The 17084-nt window shown below is 54.4% G+C and overlaps 1 protein-coding gene across 2 annotated transcripts in view; it reads right to left on the bottom strand.

Annotated features, from left to right (window-relative positions):
* The window catches only part of CTBP2 (C-terminal binding protein 2), a 106013-nt gene that overhangs the window by 5227 nt on the left and 83702 nt on the right, over positions 1 to 17084 (bottom strand). For both annotated transcript variants that reach the window (XM_012807785.2, XM_003794070.3), the window contains 4 exons: positions 7709 to 7863; positions 7385 to 7529; positions 2851 to 3057; positions 257 to 471 (listed from right to left, as the gene is read on the bottom strand). In XM_012807785.2, coding sequence (XP_012663239.1) covers positions 257 to 471; positions 2851 to 3057; positions 7385 to 7529; positions 7709 to 7863 — 722 coding nt within the window. The remainder of the gene's footprint in view (positions 1 to 256; positions 472 to 2850; positions 3058 to 7384; positions 7530 to 7708; positions 7864 to 17084) is intronic.

Raw genomic sequence — 17084 nt, 5'->3', positions numbered from 1 at the left:
CCGGGGCTCAGTTTTTGTAGCTCCTGAGGTGAGAAGCTGGGGAAGTTGCAGCTGTGCTAGGTCAGCTGGGAGGGGGCCAGATGGGTGTGGGCCTGGCTGTGGAGGCTCAGTCCGTGGAAGGGGCTTGTCCCAGGGACTTTCTTCCCCGCTCACCAGTGTGTCTGTGAACCATTTCTCATCCCTTCTTATGCCCACAGCAGTGGCTGCCACCTTTCAACAGAAGCTTCCAGGGCCTGGGAGGTCTCTCTCAAATTACCTGCTTTATAGTAAAGTCATTGATGAGGTGGTGGTTATGTTCATTGAGATTGCAGTGCAAGGAGACGCAGTCGCTCTGATACAGCAAGTCCTGCAGGGTGTAGACCCTCTGCACGCCCAGGGACCGCTCTATCCCATCCTGCAAGTAGGGGTCATAAAATATGACGCTGAATCCAAAGGCCTTGGCTCGAACAGCAACCGCCTGCCCCGTGCGACCTGCAGAAACAGAGCGTCCAGGTGAGTGCGTCCACAGCCCTCAGCCCTGCTCAGCTGCCTCCACTGCTTCTCACGTGAGCCTGAGCCAGGCATCCCCTCAGGAGCTGCTGCCTGTGGAACCGGGTGCCCTAGAGAACACATCAGGGCCCATGGGGCTGGGGCTTCTGGGTGAGGGCTGCAGTGTTGGCAGCTTGCATTAGCCATGGCATGATGTTTTTTAAACATCCATTATAGACATTTTGAAACCCAAGGTGAATGTTCTAATGAAACCCATGTGTCCTTTCCCCCAGCTCCAGCCATTATCTCTATTTCAGTTCCTGTTTCTCTGCCCACACTTGGTTTGTGTGGCAGGCTTCTTAATGTGAGCTTCACTTCTTTACTGCTCTCACCATCTACCAGGGAGTGTTAGTTACCCTCCTGTTCATGGTAGGGTTCATTCACACAAAGGGTGAGATGACTGAAACTCACCCCTCAGTCCTGCGATGAGCACAGACCAGTTGTGGGAAATCACCTTTGACACTGGGAAGGGGCACATGTCTGCTAGGACAGGACCTGCTCTGCTGGTGGGGTATCTCGCCTGAGGTCTCCAGGGTTCAGCCTAGGCCTCCAGCAAGTTATCACCCATGTCCCGTAACAGTTTAAGCAGGTATCCCAACTCCCCAGGCAGCTGTCTCCTTCCAAACCCATAGGTCCACCACCTGCTTCCCATAGCTGTTGTCAGCATTTTGCAAACAAACTAGCTTGAATGATGCTTGAATGGGCTCTACTGGGGGACTCTTTATTTAAAGCCATGGTCCCAATGTGTAGGTGGGGAGAGGAGAAGATGGATGTTTCCAAGCAGGCAGCCCACCTGGGAGGGGTAACTTGCTGGTAGACATTTCACCCTCCTGCTGAAGCTCTATCTAAGTGATGGTTATGACTTGGTCAACAGCCGTGGTCCAGAGGCAAAGATTATAAAGCCATGCTGACCTCTGCAGGAAATGGCCTATCCTATCATCCTGTGGAACTCCAGCCACACCCCATGAAAGGGCAGAGTGGCAGGTACTGCTGAGGTGGGGCAGTAGGGGGCGACCCCATTGTGGCTGCTGGGAGCTCATAGAACAGAACCAGCAATTTCCACTGCTCTGTTTTGTGGCCTCCACAGACCTCCTGACCCTGCCCCACCTCCCCACTCCACAGATCCAGGCTCTCAAGGGCCCGTGGGAGAGGCGGCCCAGAGCACCAAGCCCAGATTTAAACGGAACAGCGCTGACTGTGGCTGGGTGTTATCTCTTTTGTCTTCCATAAATTCATAAGTTCTAATCTTTCCACTTGTTTCTACTTTAGCCATGAGATTTTTCTGACTAAATACCTGGACACTCAATTCTGTTACTGCCTCAGTCAAAACCCAGTCCATGTAGCAGAGAAGCCTGTGGCACCAGCTGGGTGCCTGCCTGCCTGCCGGACACTGGGAGGCCTGCGTCAGAAAGCGGGCAGCCCCTAGCAGGGTGTTTTGGGACCAGGAAGACTGTGGCAGTGGTTAGCTCTGCAGTCTTGAGAAAACAGGGCTGAAGCAAGGGAGTTGGCCTATATACTGAGAGTCTTCCAAGCTATACAACAAAGACAGTCAAAGGAATGATTCCCAGCAATTAGTTTCTGTGATGGCTGAACTGGCACCGTGCAGTGAGGTCCCACGGTGCATCTGGGCTACTCCCAATCACTCCCAGGCCCTGCAACCTGGCTGGAGACCATGGAAAGCCTCAGGGGGACTTCAGGATGCCTGAAGATGGAGATGAAGCATCTCCAGCAGCCACATGAAGCCCACTGGGTTGCCAAGGACACTGCAGTGTCCATACCCCAGAGAAAAATGGGATGGGGTTCTTTAAAACAGGCCAGCTTCCTGAGTGTGGCCCCTGCACTTAAACTCAGGCCCAGGTGTCAGGCAGGGCCAGCACCCCACGACCATGGCCTGTTGAGGTCAGATACAGCCTCCTGGACGTGTACTCACTCCCTCAGTGTACTACTCTGTCCTCATTCATATGCTGCCTCCCAGGTCCTTGGTGAGGCTCATGGGACAAAAAGCATTGTGGCTCTCAGTGGGCTCTAGAACCATGAAGGATGATAGCGTGGGGAACCTTCCAGAAGCCAGCGTTAACTACCTGCCCTACATTCTCTCATGCCTTGAGTCCCAAGAGGCAGCTACTATGGACTCTACTGCCATCTGTTTCCTATTTAATGTTGAGGTGCCAGGCTGAGGATAGTATGGTGGACCCACAGCAAACACCTCATAGTCATCACCCACAGGGAACCTGAACTCCCAGAACAGTGGCCTGGGTGCCTCAAGAGCAGGCCTAGTGCACCTGCCTCTCCTGCAGACCCTGTGCCAGCCCCAGCACATACCAAAGCCGATGAGGCCCAGCGTTTCCCCGCGGATGCGTGCTGCTCCCGAGGCCACCTCTCGGATCTGCTCCACACTCTGTACCCGCGTGCCCTCCCGCAGTGCCTGGTACAGCCACGTGTTTCTCCGGTACAGGTTAAGAATGTGGCAGATGGTGGAATCGGCCGTCTCTTCCACTGCTGCAGACGGGATGTTGCACACCGCGATCCCTGCGAAGGGTGAGGATAAAGACAAGGACCAGGGTGAGAGCCCTGAGCTCTCCCTGGCATGCTCAGGGATCCTGCTCACCCTGCTGAGGGTCAGGGTTTGTTACTACCTTGCTTCAGTTCCCATAAGACACAGGGCTTGGGGCAGGCAGTCAGCAGGTCCTGATGTGCAAGAGCCTTTGGTCCCCACACCAATCCCCAGTGGGGACTTCCAGGACTTGGCTTATAACCAGCTCAACTCCTGGTGATCTGTACTTGGGTGTGAGCAGCTTCTCTCCCAGTCTGGCACTGAGTCCCAATGCATACTCCAGAGCAGGAAGAAGCCAGTGTGGGCTCTGGCTGGGTGGGAGGAGGGGCAGCAGGAGCCCACAGACTCCTACAGTAGACCCTCAGGAGGGTCCTCATGGGGCTGGTGGAGGCAAAGGAGAACGGGCTTTTGTTTCATGGCATTTTAAGAGCTCAACGCAAGCTCGTAATTGAGTTAAAAAAGAAAAAACCCTCCATCCCCACATGGATGCAGGGCTGGAATGGGACAGAGCTAATGTGTGAATTGACCGCACACTTCTGCTGTTGTCCCTGCTCAGCACCCTGCACTAGCTGCAGGCAGGTTGGGTGAGTCCCCAGGCACCGTGTGTGCTGCAGAGATGAGGGTGGACAATCTCTTCTACATGGTGACTCAGGGCTGAGGTCCAGATGCCTACTTGTGGTCAGGGCTGGGATGCTGCAGGGGAGTCTCCCCGGGACTGGGGCCCCACAGGGAGGGAGAGGAAGGAGGAGTGTAGAAGCCAGTCTGAGGCCTGCCAGGCGAGAAGTTGAGAAGGGGCCTAGGTCAAATGGCTCCTCCCAGCCCCAACACACCAGGTAGAGTGAGGTAGATGGACTGGCACCTTCTCTTTCCAAGACTGGGAGTGGCTCCACTGCATAGGAAATGGGACCCTACAGTGCTGAGCGAGGGCTGCCCTAAGGTTCCCAATGAGTGACCCCCTTACTAGCATATGCAACTCAGAGAAGGCAAAGCCACCATAGCAGGCCACGTTCTGCTCAGCCCACTTGGCTGACACAGGCTCCTCTAGGTCATAGACACCTGCCAAGGGTCCAATCATTTGGGAGTAACATAGGCTGACCAAGTTTCCCCTGAGCTGGTGCCACTGAGTTGGCAGAACTGAGGCCTAGTATATTCAAAAATTGAGAGTTTAGGGTTTGATCACGTGCCATGTTACTACTGGAGCCTGCACAGACAAGAGGCTGATGTGAGGTTTAAGAAAATCCTTGGCAGTGAGAACAGTTTTCATTCCTTTGAGGGGCTGAGGAAAGATGGAACAGGTAGAATGGGCCACTGCGGACTCTGGTGCAGACGCAGCTGCTGGACAGGATGTCACTGTCCTGGGCCAACCACAGGGTGGCAGCCCCCCTGCAGGTCCTCATGTGTCAGGGGCACCTGTGTGGGGATGGGTGCACAAAAGGAGACTGAGGCAGGATACCTGCTGTCTCCACACCAGACTCAGACATTTAGCTTCTTGGCTCTAGTGTCCACTTGGAAAGCTGGAGTGTACCAACTAGGAGAGGGTCAGAAGGGAGCCAGAGCTGCTGGCACCACCGGGTGGGTGGTAGGGCAGAAGGACCTTCCTACCTTGAAGGCAGTGGCACTGTTGTCAAGAAACCCCATAGCCTTTACCACCCTTGTGAAGTGAAAATCTTTCTCAAACATCCCACAGAGATCTGTGGACGTGGTCTCCTTTAGGTCAGTTCAAGGTCATTCTTCAAATGCCACACAAAGTATGGTTCTAATGCCTACCACTAACATGGCCAGCCTTGGGGGAGTGCTGTTCCCACAAAAATGGCGCCAAACAGCTGAGTTGCTTTTCCTCGTCAATGCTGTGATTCTGTGCATTCCCTTCAAAACTTCCACCGGATTAGAAGCCAGCATTCGGACTCCTGGCTCTGAGGTCTCTGTCTAGCACCTCCCTTCCTCCCCTGTTTGCTGGTTCTTGGGAGGAACCATAGATAAGACTCCCTCCTTCCTGCTGCAGTAACAGGGCCCACAGGTGGCTCAGGAGCCGCACCTAGGCTTTTCACGCCAGGGCTGTCAGCTCTGAGCTTTGTGGCCCCAGTGTCCTCCAGGCCATCGGATGAAGGCATGCTGAGAGCCACCTGACTGTCTCAGCTGCTGACTGACTGCATTTGGAGTCATTTTCCTTCTCCAGATACCACATTTGAAAAGCACCCTTCAGAAGGGCCCAGCAGATGTCTCCCAAGCAGCTCCCTTATCAGATGGGACCAGGACCAATGAAAATGCCACTAAAATTTCATAACCATTCTGTGCTATTCAACTACAGGTCCTGGCCGGTGGGAATGGTGGCTTACCCTTATAGTCCTGGCATGTTAGGGGGTAAACTACAGTTCCTGGCTGATGGGCATGGTGGCTTACCCTTGTAGTCCTGGCATGCTGGGAGGTAGAGGAGGAGGGTTTGTTTGAGGCCAAGAGTTGCCCAACCTTGGCAACATGGCAAGAACCCATCTCCACAAAAATTTAAAAAATTACCTGAGCGTGGTGGTGCGTGCCTGTGGTCCCCAGCTACTCGGAAAGGTCAGGCAGGAGGATCACTTGCACCAGGAGTTTGAGGTTGCTGTGAGCTACGATGATACCACTGTGCTCCGGCCAGGACAATGGAATGAGAATGTGTGTGTGTGTGTGTGTGTGTGTGTGTGTGTGTAGGATAAAACCCCATATATAAAAAATACAGCTAAAAACTGCACTTCTCTGCCCTGGCTGGCTTCTGGGGACCTTGGAACTCTGGGCACACAACCTCCTCGCCAAGCCTAATTGCTCTTTTGGCCCTAACAGTCTGCCCATGGCTCTGATGTCAACTGGAGAAATAAAGTTCCAGCTGCAAGGGCCACCCCACAACCTGGGAAGAAGGGTCTATGCCAGAGCCTGATGCTAACCCTGTGGTGCTGCCCTGGGCGGGCTTGGTACCGAGAACCAGGAGCTTCTGCGAGGGGCAGACACCGGGAAAGCTGGGAGGTGTGTGGAGGAAACAGCTTTGAGAACTTCTGGGCACGTTCAATCCTACTCTCCTCCCTGTTTAAACTTGGGGTTTCAGTTATACTAAGAGCACAAAGAACATTTGTTTTCACACAAAAATATCCTTGTTAGTGCCAGAGAAAAATGGAAAATTTTAGTTTTATAATAAACATGCTTCTTAAGACTCCTGTCTTTCCAAATTTCTCTGGTGTAATAAAGAGGGGCTCAGAATGACACTGAGGCTGGGAGCAACCCGAGTTGGTTAAAAGTCAGGCTGGGCATGGCTAGGGGCCAGGGCCACATTGCCAGGCTGCTGTCACTGCCCTGGGCCCTGGGAGACTCTAGAATGACTCCACCCCTTCTTTTCCTGACACACTGCTGTGCTGCATAGGGAGAAGTGACCCAATTGTATCTTCTCCTTTGGGGTACATCTGTGGGGCACCCCACGGCCATGCACAGGCTGATTGCCTGCTTTGCTCATACATAAGACTCACCCTGCACCCTGAATGAAAGTGGGGGGTTAAAAGTACAAGAAACTCTCCTGCCCTCCATGCAGAGCCTCAAGCCTGGGACTGGTGAGAGTTGGAGCCCACTGAGGTCTCCTTGGCTGCGCAAGGCTCTCTCACACATATAGCCTGTCCCTGGAGGACCGGGGCCCACTGGGGCCTTGGCCAATGGGGTGGCTATCTCCTGGACCAGGGGGAGGGCTGGATTAAGGCCAGCTTGCCCTTAAGCCCACTGAGCCTGGGTGCCTGGCTATCCTAAGATATCCCCCAGAAGCCTCATGAATCTGGGGTTCCTTGGTGCTCATAAGGCAGGGCACGGTCCCCAGGCCTCTCTCTGGGTCCTCAATGACAGGCTCAGTTCTTATGCCTCTGTAGCAGTGCACACCATGTCCCCAGGTGCTGGGACTGAGAGCCCACTGTCCCATGGTGCCCCCTTGGGTGCTGTGGTCAGAGGTGCAAGCAGCAGCCTCCAGCCTCCCCCCTCACCTGCAGAATCCCACCTGCTGCCTCTGCTGACCTGGGACAGGTTCTGCAATGACATCCTCCCCATGTGGAGGGGGGCTCCAGACCAGGACTGGAGGGAACCTCAGAGCTGTGCACCCGACAGGGGCAGTTCAGGCTCAGATGGCTACTTCAAGGGATGAGCTCATCCGCTAACTTTTGCTTTGGGGTGTTTCACAGGAGCAGTGAGGACAGATGACAAGGTCCTTCTGAGACCCCCTGAAGCAGCTGCTCTGTGGTCCCTGTTGTGGCCCCTCCAAGCCCACCTGGCAAGACCCAGTGCTGGCTACACACTCACCAAGCTCGCCAGCAGCCTTGATGTCCACGTTGTCATAGCCACTGCCTATCCGCACAATCACTCGCAGGGCCTTGAACTTCTCCAGGTCCTCCCTGGTGAGGGTGATGGTGTGGTACATCATGGCGCCCACAGCCTCGTTTAACACCTGCATCGGGGAGCATGGCACAGGGTCAGGGCCCTTGCCCCTCACAGCCCAGCGACCCCACCCAGGGTCAGCCTGGAACCCCAAGCAGAGGATTCAGCAGGGAAACAAGCTGGAGACCAGCTGTTTGAGGGCGATGGAGCTGGTTGCGGGGTGGCCCCAGCTTGGTGAGGCGGGCCCACCTTCTCGTGGATTTCTTGAGTGGACTGGGCGTCACAGAAGGCCACGGTGGCCAAGTCCTTCAGGATCGGCATCTCCACTGTGCAGTCGCGGCCGTCCAGCAGCGCCACTAGGGGGCGGGGGTGCAGGGGGCCGTTCATGATCTGGGGGCGGATACCTGTGCAGAGGGAGGGAGGGTATCGTAGGCAGGCAGCTACGTCCCACCCGCCCTGGGGAGGCCAACACCCCAGTCAGAAGCCCCCACCCACATCTCATCCACACAGTGGCAGTCCCCACGCCTGTCACCAGACCACAGCCAGTGCCTGAGACTGCTGGGCACTGAGGCCAGAGTGAGCTTGCCCACCCAGTACAGGACCTGGTCCCCCTGCTATGCTGCCCCTCAGAAAAACCATTACAGGGGATCAGCAGCTTCTAGGGGAGCTCCCCCAGCAATTTCCCGTGTTGGGTGAGGGAGGAGGCCCGCCTAGGGTAGGAGGCCCATGGACTGTAGAGCAAGCTGCCTGGGCTAGTCTGAGCCACCATGTTAATTTTGACAGATGTCCTGGTGCTGCCAACAAAATCAAAGGACAGTTGGGAGGGCAGAAGGGCCCCATGCTGTGGTAGGGTGGGTGACCCTGCAGGGACACCCCTCTACAAGTCTAGCGATTCCAATCAGACCAATGACGCAGCATCTAGATATTCAACAGGGTAGGTGGTGGTGAAGCCTTGAACTTGCCCTCTGTCATGTGGCCATGCCCCCTCCATGCACACGCCCACGTGCCACGCATAGGCAGGGTACCCACCCCAGCTTTCTCCTGGCCATTCTGTGCCACAAACCCAGTAGGCTTAGACAATCTGAGTTGGAGAAGCAGCAGTTTCTCTAACAAGAATCATCAAATCCATCCACTGGAGAGGGAGGGTCTGCTGCCCCTCCTGACCATCTGCCCTGGACACCAAACCACTCCCACACCCTGAATAAGACCCCCACCTTGGAAACCAGAGAACCAATGGTTCACTGCTTTCTTGTTAAATCAAAAATCTTTAGCACCAGATTAAAAATCAGAACAAGATAGCTTCTGGGGCATTCTAAGCTCTTCAATGTCCAAGTCAGCCCCCCATAGTGCCTGAGCCTGGCTCCTGTGCAAGGGAGACATTTCTGGCCAGCACAGCAGCCGGGGCTGGAAGTGCCCACGCCACATATCTCCTTCTTCTCAGAGTCTGCTGGTCCTCTCCTTTGAAGGACACCAGCCTGGAAGGTGTAATGTCCCTGGAACCTTTGTGTAGTTATGAGATGGTGGAGTGGGAGCTCCTGGAGACAAAAGCAGGGTCTCTGCCCAGGCCAGACTCCATTCTGCCTCCACCTTTTATCCCCCAAAACTTAAAAGGCTCTTGGCAGTCCCCAGATATACCAGAGTCCTCGTACAGTGAACTGCAGGCTGGAATTGCCTGTACATTGGGGCTGTGTGCAGGGCAGTGGAGGGGGGCCCAGTAGCCCAGCCTGCTGCACTGGGTGTGACTATCCCACCCACAGCTGTCCCAGCTTGGGACAATCAGCCCTTTGAACAGAGAGCTCAGAAAAGGCTTTTTGTCACTAGGACAGGCTGGGGGATCCTGGGGTGTGGGCCACCCAGTCATGTAGGGCTGTCTTCCAATCCAGGCTGGGACTTGAGGAGTCATGGTCCCTCCCAGCCTGTGGGCAGCAGCTGTTCCTGTAGCTTCCCTCAGACCCAGGTCCCAAAGCACAATGTCCACGTGAGCCCAAAACCCAAAATCCTTCTGCACCAGGAACACAGGGCAGCGTCTGCTGCCCCCCTGCCCCCCCACCGCTGGTCTAACCAACAGACTGTTACCATGAGGAAGGGACAGGGTACCCCAGGGGCCAAGGATGCCGTCTTCAGGCAGGACCCATGCAGAAACCTGTCCACTCACTCCCAGACCATGTGGAGAGGGAAGTGAGGGAGCAGGTGCCCACATGCAGGTCAGGCACCACCCAAGCAAGCTGTAGCACCACCATCCCGGGGAACAGACGAGGAGGCTGAGGCACGAGGCTCCTTCCCTGCCTCTTCCTTTACATTGAGAAAACAGTCAACTGGCCAGCCTCGACACTCACTTGTCCCCTAGGCTGTCTGGCCCACAGGATGAGGGACTCCCCGACTTGGCTTTCAGGGGAGCTGGTAGCATGGTTAAAGAGATGACAAAGAGCATGACCACAAGAATTCCAACTTGTTAATTAAGGAAGGAACCACTTAGGAAAACGATGCCTGACACAAGGTGGGAATCTTAGAGAGACCCAAATGTCTGGAGAGGCTGAGAGGCCATCGTGACAAGATGTCCATCCACAGCACCCGTGCAGGGATCTGTTTCCTTGGCAACGGGCTCCAGGTTGCCTGGAGATCGGCTCCCTCCCCGACTCTGGCTGCTTTTCTCTCTGGTGAAGCTAAACCCAGCCTCTGCCCTCCCTCCTTGTGCTGGCCCAAGAGACTCTCTGGCTACCTGGCCTTGGCTTGAAGCTCCTCCTGGCTGCAGGTCCTTTATGGCAAGGCAGGAAAGAGGGCAGCCCATGCTGCCAAAAGGTCTGCATGCTGGGCAAAAGCACGGCAGAGAGAGCTGGGCGGGAGTGTCCTGTGTGACACCGGGGACCTCAGAAGACATGAGGGCACCGGCTAAAGCCTAGCTGGGACATTGCCAAGATTTGCTGCTGCTGCTTTTGTTTTTTGAGACAGAGTCATCCTCTATTGCCCTGGGTAGAGTGCCATGGCATAACAGAGCACAGCAACACCAAACTCCTGGGCTCCAGTGATCCTGCTGCTGCAGACTCCTGAGTAGCTGGGACTGTAGGTGTTGGCCATAACACCAGGGTAATTTTTTTTTTTAAAGTAGAGACAGGGTGTCACCATTGCTCAGGCTGCTCTCCAACTCCTGAGCTCAAGCAATGCACCTGCCTCGGTCTCCCAGAATGCTAGTATTTGCGCTGTGCCAGCCCAAGATTTGCTTCTAGAAAGAAGAGACTTTAGACATGACTTTTGTTATTAAAAAAAAAAAGAAAGAAAGAAAGAAAAGAAAGGATGAAAGAAACGGAAGGAAAAGCAGACAGGGCCATCTTACGCATACTCCTGAGTCCCAGAAATACACCAGGGAATCCAGAGTTAAATCTGAGCTTATGTATTAGGATGACACATTACAGAGTAAGACTCATTCCTTAAGATGGAACATGATGCCTTAAGGGACCACAGGACACAGCTATGAACTCAGGGGTTGGTCTCACCCTGTCTTCGTCAGTCAGGGGAATTTTGGAGGAGAAAGTCAAATGTATGATGTTTAAAGAAAAACAGGGTTTACGATAAAAAGCTCCCAAGTACTGGGCACTGCCAAAGGCCTTTCCATGCACACAAACCCCAGGACAGATGAGAAGACCGCTGCCGCTGTGCTGCTGCCATTCCCGCCTCACAGGCCAGGAGCTGGAGCAGAAGGCAGCTGCATGAGACACGGCTCACCCAGGGGACACTCACTGGCGTGGGCTCTGGATCCCTCTGCTCACCACCATCATCTTTCCTTGCTAGTTTCTCCCACCCCAAAACTCACCCTGTCTGTCCAGAACATTCCAGATGCACTTGGACATACTGTGGCTATCTCCTTGGTGCCTCACTGCTGACAGCCTGCATTAACCCACAGGGCAGGAAGCTCTGCCCGCTCCTCTGGTGTCAATTACTGGTTGGTTCCAGGCTCACCTCTGTGGGAGGAGGGCTGCGCTTGACCCCTGGGGGGTCGTGTACTGCTTGGAGTGGTAGCTGCAGTAATTGTGACATGAAAGGTCCACAGGGGGAAGAAAAGACCAAACCACTGCAGGAGTTTTGTTAAGCCACCAGTCATCTTGGGAACACTAAGTCCAGGGGACACACAGACCCAAAGTGGGGTGGTTCCCAGGGAGGAGGAAGCTTTCTGGACATGCAGCTTTGATGTGACACCACTGCAGCTGGAAAACAGCACCGTATTTCCCTCCATGGGGAGGGGCAGACAGGCCAGGGGTGGCTCAAGACCATACAGGGCAAATGGGATGTGCTACCTTTCACAAGAGTCAGGAGAAGGACCTGGATGGACCCTGCCCCGCGCAGCTGCCCTGAGGGTTTTCTGAGACCCATTTCTTCTCTTCCTGGACACTGTGACTGGAGCTGACATCCTTTTAACAGAACTATCCATTTAAAGAAAATAGTTTGAATCTGTTTCTGTTGCTTACAGCTCAGGAACTGAACTGCCCGGGGGGCAGAATTTGGCTGATTTCAGGATTTCAACCCAGAACAAAGGAGCTTCGAAGATCATTTCTGACACAGTGGGCAAAGGCTGGCCCGGCCTCTTTCTACACTTGAAAGTAGCTGGCATCACAGCAGCCCTGGTGATGATCACATGTATGGACAGCTCCTCTGGTGCCAGGGTGGGCCCCAGTTCCTGACAGGGACTGTGGCTCCTGAAAGAAGAAAGCTGCCCCCACACCTCAGGAGGTCGCTACAGCTGATACAGGTTGGGACCACCAGGAGAGAAAGGACTAGTCCAGCTGAATTCACAAAAACCCACTACTTGAAGGTTAAAGGACAGTGGCCTTGAAGTGGGACACAGGAGGAGGCTCTGTTGCCTGAAGGTAGTTACAGGGATTTCTAGGGGCTGTTGCCTGCTGTCCTGACTCAGCCAGGCCAACCCCCCATGGTCGCATAGGCCAGGAAGGCAGGAAGGGGCACACTGGACCTGTACCCAAGGTCCCCCTGCTTCTCCCACCTCTAGATGGCCATGTGGATGCCCGAGACCCCACCACACTTAGAAACACCCCCCTGCCCCATGCAGCCCACTCTTGGTAAACAGCCCCTTCTTGCAATCCAGCCCCACCCCCACTGGCTGGGTTCAGTGACCCGTGATTTCAAGAAGGCCTGACAAGGGTGTGTCCCTGAGGTTTGGCTTTCCACAAAACAGAACCAAAAAGCCTTGGCTAGGCCAAGGTGGGGGCTAGACACTGGGGGTGGGACATAAACGAGCTCCCCCACAACAGTTGGCGTTAACCTCCCATATCCATGGCAGCAGAGGGGCTGCAGAGCCGTGTGTGAGGAAGGAGCTGGAGGCTTTGTGTTGTCAAGGTAAGAGACGCCTCCCTGGCTCTGTAAACGTGTTTAACCACACTGTAAAAGCTGTTCTGAACCATCAGATGTGGGATCTAAATAAACAGCGACAAACGTTCGGCAGTTGACTGATCTGGTGAGTGAGCACAGGCACAGCGACCGTCCCCTGCGTGCCGAGGAAGTACTTGAGGGTGCCCACAGCTGGAGAGAGAGCATGCCACCAGCCTGTCCCCTCTCCGCCTTTCACAGCAAAGACCCCAGGAGCTGATGCTGACCAGACAGTAGTTCAGGGAGCAGAACCAGGCGGTGATTTGGAATAGATCAAGTATTGTTAGTGAGAAACTACTGTAAGGTAAAAAAAAAAAAAAAAAAAAAGCACAACGGCCACTGGAAACTTTGGCTGTTTTTACCCTGTCACCTGCCTTTCCAGTTGGCAAAGGCATTTTCTCTGGGTGTTTCTGGGAGGGTCTCTGGAAGCTGCACCCACCTGCCCAGCTTCCCAGCGGTGGGAGGTGACCAGCCTCCAGCTCCCTGTCAGGCCTCTGGGGCAATCGTTCTATTGTGAAATGTCAGGGATTGCTCCCTCAGCGTGAGGAACCTAATTCTTGTCAGATTCTCTCTGCTTTTAAGTCTCACCTGACACCCCCAGTGGTCTTCCCCCTTCCTACCTTACAATACACACACACACACACACACACCCCACTTCTATACTCACAACAGACATCACCAATTGATCCCAGTAATCCTTAAGACAGGACTGGGGGCCTCAGAGTCCTTGTTGACCCCAATGCTCCAGCAAGCTGCCCTGCGTGGCTAGTTAAAACCTTCCATCCATGCTTGCCCAAGGCCAATCCACTCACAATGGACAAGAGAAATGGAGAGCAACATCCACATATCATATAAACAATATAGCCCAGACAGGCAGCAGCACCCAGGGGACCTCTTTCCACTCTGCTGGGGAAAGAGGAAAGTGAAGAGTGGGGCTGGGGTCTGCAGTGGGTGTCTTGGTTTGTACCCATTTCCTGCCCAGCCCAGAACCTCAGTTGTGCCTGACTTGGGAACATTCACCTCCCAGCATTTGAGCCCTGCTGACAGCATCACTTTGCCACTCCCTGAACCAAGAGGTGACTCTGCTTCCCCACCTGGCAAGGCCAGGAAATGGGCTGGCCTTGTAATTGGCATTGACCAATATACATGGTGGAGGTGATGCTGCATCACATTGAGGGCCAGGCCTTGCTGTGGTCTTGGGATGGACTTGGATGAAGGATCATGGGGTGAGAGGCCACCTCAGACTGTCCCCTACCTACCCATTGGGCAGGTCAAAGCTGCCTGCAAATCCTTGAGTTTTAGAGTGATTTGCTGTGCAGGGAAGCCTGCGGATGTGCACAGGAAGGGCCGACAGTGAGCTTTATAACCCCAAACAGCACAAACAGGACAGACCCTCTGTTAGCGCTACAGAAGCCCCCCAAGTCTTCAAGAGAGAGAGATCCAGACCCTTTTACAAAAAAGACAGGAGGAGAGGGAAAAAATACAAAAAAATTCAACCAGAAGCCAAGCGTTGTCGCAGGCTAGGTGTTGGCAAGGACCAGGCTGTGGATGGTGCAGTGACTGGCTTCACAATCATGGGCCATTTCACCTGAGGGCCACAGCCCCTTTCCTCCTACTCAAATGGCAGACATAGCTGCTATGTCCCAGGGATGAACTTTGAAGGATCTTTCTCTGGGGCCTGAAGAGGGTCTTGGGATTCTGGCCAGGCCTTGGGAAGCAGCGTTCTCCTCTGTCCTCACCTTCCCAGAGGGCCCCTAGACCTCTGCCCTGGCACAGTCTGAGATCTCTACAGGATCTTAAGGATACGGGATTACGGCCACGTCCCCTCTCAGGAAGGCACTGTCCGAGCTTTCCAACTTTTCATTCCCAGCATGGACTCTGGGTGACCTGAGGCCTGAGGGGCTGCTCACCACACTGCCTAGGGCCTGACCCTAAGGAAACAAGGTGCTAGGAAACCTGGGCTAACTGGGGGGTAAAACATTTAAGGGGGGGCCAGTGGTTCCACCACTGCACACATCTGCACCAGCTACAGGGGTCACCAGATTACTATGAGTTAAGTACAAGCTCTGTGGGGGCTGCAGATTCAGCCTGCTGCGCCTCACACTCCAAACACAGCGGACCTCCACAGCTGACCCCTCCCCGCACTGACCCGATTTCATAGATGGACACACACCACATGCATGTTATCAGTACAGCAGGCCTCGCTCCTCATGCTGACCCCCTCTGTATGATGATCAGTTTGTGCCAGTCCCCTGGGTGATCAAGGGCGCTCAAAGTCAAGATGCTGTGTACCCTAAAAGGGGTCATACGTGATTCATACCTCGATAAAGCTGCTGGGAAAAAAAATGAAAGCTGAGAAATCTGGCTTCGTGAGGGCCACTGAGCCTGCATGGTTGGACTGGGGGGCACTCCTCCCTACACGGGCCCCCCAGAATGTGGCTTTATGCCATTCCTCAGCTTCTGAGTTTAGTGATCTCTGCAAAGTCAGCTGGAGGTTGGATGACGAAATGGCCACAGGAAAGCCGTGATAAACTTCAGTAAAACACGTGGCTCACTGAGGCATGACCCTCCGGTGAGAGTCCCAGGCAGCACAGGTGATAGACAAGAGGAAGAGCTGGCGAACAGGAGGCCTGAGGCACCCACGTCTGTCCAGCCATATGCCACCCAGTGCTCCTTGGCCCCAGAGGCTGGGTGACCACTGTTAGCAGTGTGAACCAAGATTCAGCTTATTAGCTGGCCAGGGAACACCAACGAAGGGACGTCACCAAAAACAGCACCTCAGAAGGCACTTCCACAGCCCAGTGGCCAGGGACACAAGGCAGGACTCCACACCCTCTGCCCCTTCCCAAAGCCTGGCTGCACATGGTCCTCCAGCACCAGGGGAGGGAGGACAGGATGGAAGAGCCAGGGCCTGAGCACTAGCCAACCCCCAGGTGTGACGACTTTGCAAAAGACTGAAATTAGGAAAGAACAAACCTCTCAAGGACAAAAAGAGGCTCAGGTGAGCAGCTGAGAGAACCCTGGGGAACTTCACTTTTCAAAGCTAGGGGTGAGGCTTGGGGCCTGTAACTCAGTGGTTAGGGCACTGGCCACATGCACCAGGGCTGGTGGGTTCAAACCCAGCCTGGGCCTGCTAAACAACAACAACAACAGCCGGGATTGTGGTGGGCACCTGTAGTCACAGCTACTTGGGAGGCTGAGACAAGACAATGACTTGCGCCTAAGAGTTTGAGGTTGCCATGAGCTGTGATGCCACAGCACTCTACCAAGGATAACAAAGTTAGACTGTCTCGAAAGGAAAAACAAAAACAAAAACAAAAACAAAGCTGGGGTGGCTGATTAGTGGCGAAGGGTGCTCTGACCAGCTGTGCAGCCAGCTATACCATCCTGGTCCTGACCTCCCGGGGGTGGCAGCTGCCACTCTTTGTTCCAGCCCATAGCCCACAAACCACAAGATTCTGAATCCAACAGCCCAGTTCTCACAAAGTCACGAGGAGGCATGAAGTCCATTGTAAAGACCATCAAGAACATAACACCCACCCTCTGCTCAGCCTCACTGTAGATGAGACCTACCTGTAGATAAGACGTCTCCTGGGACACCTCTCCTCTGTGCAGCCCCCACCCCCCAAGGGGCACATTCTGTGCACAGCACTAACCACAGACCAGACTTTCCCACGATGTGTGTGCCTGGAAGTTGGGGAAATAACCTGATATTGGATCAGCCTGAAACTGTAAAACAGGGCGGTGGGAGCTGGGCACCACTGTTGTCAGCCTTTTGTCTGTAATTGGTTTTCAATATTTTATTGTGGGAATAAAATCACCCATGCACCCAAGAACCAGAACTCATGTATAAATCAAGTTTTGGGGACTGAGGATGGTAAATAGCCAGCCCCTTACATTGTCCGCTGGGTGCTGTGACTGTTTGGAAGGATCGTCCTAGGCACATCTTGAGTACCCTCCAGACAACCCTATGCCAGGAGTGCTGTTCTGGGTCTCCAGTGAGGTTATGGGGACAGGATCAGAGTAGATGGAGTCAGGGCTTGAACCCCGTCTGATACCAGGAGTGCGCAGCCCCGAGGCTCACTGCAGTGCAAACTGGAGTGAGTACCCCAAACCCATCCCTTACTTCCACACCTCCCTGTTGGGTCAGGTTGGTCCATCTCAACATACTTTGGACACTGGAAAGAGACATGAACATCAACCCCAGGCCTAGGACCAGTGTCGTCTGAGGACAGACGGTGGCCTGCCA

Source organism: Otolemur garnettii, unplaced genomic scaffold (assembly GCF_000181295.1).
Source record: "Otolemur garnettii isolate 467f Iridium unplaced genomic scaffold, OtoGar3 scaffold00075, whole genome shotgun sequence".
Taxonomy (NCBI): Eukaryota; Metazoa; Chordata; class Mammalia; order Primates; family Galagidae; genus Otolemur; species Otolemur garnettii.
This window is presented reverse-complemented; position numbering and strand designations above follow the sequence as displayed.